Source organism: Choloepus didactylus (genome assembly GCF_015220235.1).
Source record: "Choloepus didactylus isolate mChoDid1 chromosome 25 unlocalized genomic scaffold, mChoDid1.pri SUPER_25_unloc2, whole genome shotgun sequence".
Lineage (NCBI taxonomy): Eukaryota > Metazoa > Chordata > Mammalia > Pilosa > Megalonychidae > Choloepus > Choloepus didactylus.
Genome location: NW_023637607.1, coordinates 2,612,479 through 2,615,166, shown reverse-complemented (window position 1 = coordinate 2,615,166; position 2,688 = coordinate 2,612,479). Strand labels below are relative to the sequence as shown.

General features: G+C 42.3%; 1 protein-coding gene across 1 annotated transcript; it reads right to left on the bottom strand.

Annotated features, from left to right (window-relative positions):
- Positions 1 to 1,168: 1,168 nt before the first annotated feature.
- Positions 1,169 to 2,169, bottom strand: LOC119525579 (olfactory receptor 7D2-like). The gene has a single exon (XM_037824342.1). The coding sequence runs from the start codon at positions 2,167 to 2,169 to the stop codon at positions 1,237 to 1,239; it is 933 nt and encodes a 310-aa protein (XP_037680270.1). The 3' UTR covers positions 1,169 to 1,236.
- Between the last annotated feature and the right edge of the window lie 519 nt (positions 2,170 to 2,688).

Below are 2,688 nucleotides of genomic sequence, written 5' to 3'. Positions count from 1 at the left end.
AGTGTTTCGTGTCCACCAGGATGATGGCTATGAGCGCACACCCCCCTTTTCTTGGGAAGTTGTGGTGTTTAGTGAATTTTCTCAGCCACTGGATTATTGCCTTTTGTCTCAGAGCTCTCTTAGTTCTGCTCTTGTCTTGACCTGCCCAAATTTCAAGTCTTTGAAGCTTTCTGTATTGGGCTTCTTAGAGTAATTGTTTTAGAAAAAGAAAAAAGGATTAAAAAAAAAAAAAAAGGGCCCTCCTCACAGATCTAATGGGTTATTGAAATGCTAAGAGACAAAGCAATTAGGGCCTTTAAGGAGAGGTCCACAGGGCAGAGAGATCAGCTTTTCTTCGGGATTTGCATATGAGCCTCAGGGCCTGAGCTCGGCCCTTCCCCTTTCTATGTTCACCAGAATTCCAAAAATCCTCCGCTTTTATTTTGGAGTTTTTCGTGCTGTTTCTTTTCTATGCCTGTCTCCTCTCTGCTGGGCTGGCTGCTCTCAGATTCTCTGGTTTCTGGTCTCAGTCTATCTGGAGTTTGTATCAGTAGAATGAGTTTCTGATAAGAGCTGCCACTGCAGTTCTCCCTTCTCCTTCCCGGAGCTGACAGCCCCTCCTCCCACGGGACTGAGCCTGGCAGGGAGGGGTGCGGGTCCCCTGGCCACAAAAACTTACAGATTTCGCTGATCTCAGCAGTTCCACATTTTCATGAGTGTTGTATGAAGTATGCCCAAAGTCAGATTGCTCTGTGGTGTCCAGTCCACACAGTTCCTGGCTTTCTACCTACTTTCCTGGAGGAGTAACTAAAACATACAGCTCACCAGTCCGCCATCTTGCCCCGCCTCCCTATTACATGTATTTTAATCATACTTTATCCAGTAAAAAAACATTGTTGATCCATATACATAAACAACACAAATCCACATGCAAACACATAGAAGTAAATCAAGGTAAACAATGTCAATAGCTTAAGAACTTTATACGAACACTTGAGATAATAAAGTTTCAAATCCAAATTTAGAACTCACCAATGTGGAAGCTGACCAAGGACATCATTATTGGTCAGAAGATAGAGAAGACATGTCATCAAAAAATTATTGGGATATTAATTGTTCAAAATTATATAATAGCTAGGAGAAAGCAAATTCCTAAATGGTCTGTGAGATCTAAGAATATGAACTTCAGAATCAAATTGTTTTTGCCATTGATACCCATAAAACTTCTTATTCCTGGGCCAATGGATCCATCACAGGTTAAGAGGCTGCTCTGCTAAGGATTCTTCCCAAAGCCCCCTTCATATCCTTGTTCCTCAGGCTGTATATGAAGGGGTTCAGCATGGGAGTAACCACGGAGTACATTACTGAGGCTATTGAGACTTTCTTGGGGGAATGAGTCACTGCAGAAGTGAAATAGACTCCAACACCTGTCCCATAAAATAAAGAAACAACTGAGAGATGAGACCCACAGGTAGAAAATGCCTTTTGCTTTCCACTAGATGAGGACATCTTCCTTATGGACAAAACAATCTGTGAGTAAGAGAAAAGGATACCAGTGAGGGGAAAAACACCCAGCACAGCTGTCATAAAATATATCAGTGTGCTATTCAGGAAGGTATCAGAGCAGGCCAACTTGAGAATCTGTGTCAGTTCACAGAAGAAATATGGAATTACAAGAGCTTTACAGAAGATCAGCTCTATCATCAGAGAAATATGGAGGAGGGATATCATGACACCAATAAACCAGGTAATAAAAACCAAGAGGCCACAGAGGTGGGGGTTCATGATGACCATGTAGTGTAAGGGGTGACAGATGGCCACAAACCGGTCAAAGGCCATCACAGTGAGAAGTAGAGTATCCAGGATAGGAAAACACATAGAGAAATATACCTGAGTGAGGCAGTCCATGTAAGGGATGACTTTGTTCCCTGTCTGGATGTTATTTAGCATCTGGGGGACTATAGTGGTACTGAAACAGATGTCAACCAAGGACAGGTTGGAGAGAAAGAAATACATGGGGGTATGGAGGTGGGTGTCAGAGCTGATGGCCATGATGATGAGCAGATTTCCCAGAATGGTGACCAGGTACATAGATAGAAACAGTCCAAATATGAGTGGCTGAAATTCTGTATCATCAGAGAGCCCAAGGAGGATAAACTCTAAAACTCTTGTTTGGTTTCCTGTTTCCATGTAGCTGATATATCTATGAAGAAAGAAACAAGAAAAATATCAATTAACAGCAAAGGGGCATCCTCTATAAATTGAAAGGCCAACCATGATTTCCACTCAAGTTATTTATGGTGTCAGTCATTTTGTCTAAGAGTCAGATCTCCCTTCACTCATAAATTTGGTGAAATACTAGAATATGGAGTCTAATCCAAGCTGCCTATCTTAACCACCCATTTTATAACAGCACTGTCAGAGAGTCATGGAGCTACAATAATGAGGCAGAAAGATGGTGGATTAGGAGAGACAGAGCAAAATTCTCCTCCATGAAAAACACTAGATAAAAGACAGAAAGTTCTCCAGAATAGTAGTTCCAGGGTTCCACAAGCTGGGAAGGAACTTCTATATCCACAGTGACTGTGCACTTAAGAGAAACAGAGAGACTGCATTTGGAGTCATGTTGAGCATTTCATCTGGAGAGTTGCTGGAGAAACAGCAGCTGGAGTCATGCTGTGGTGGGAGAAAGTGAGAGACTGTGTTCAG

Excerpts from the sequence above, each read along its gene's own strand:
- LOC119525579 (XM_037824342.1), bottom strand. The coding sequence starts at position 2,169 with ATGGAAACAGGAAACCAAACAAGAGTTTTAGAGTTTATCCTCCTTGGG.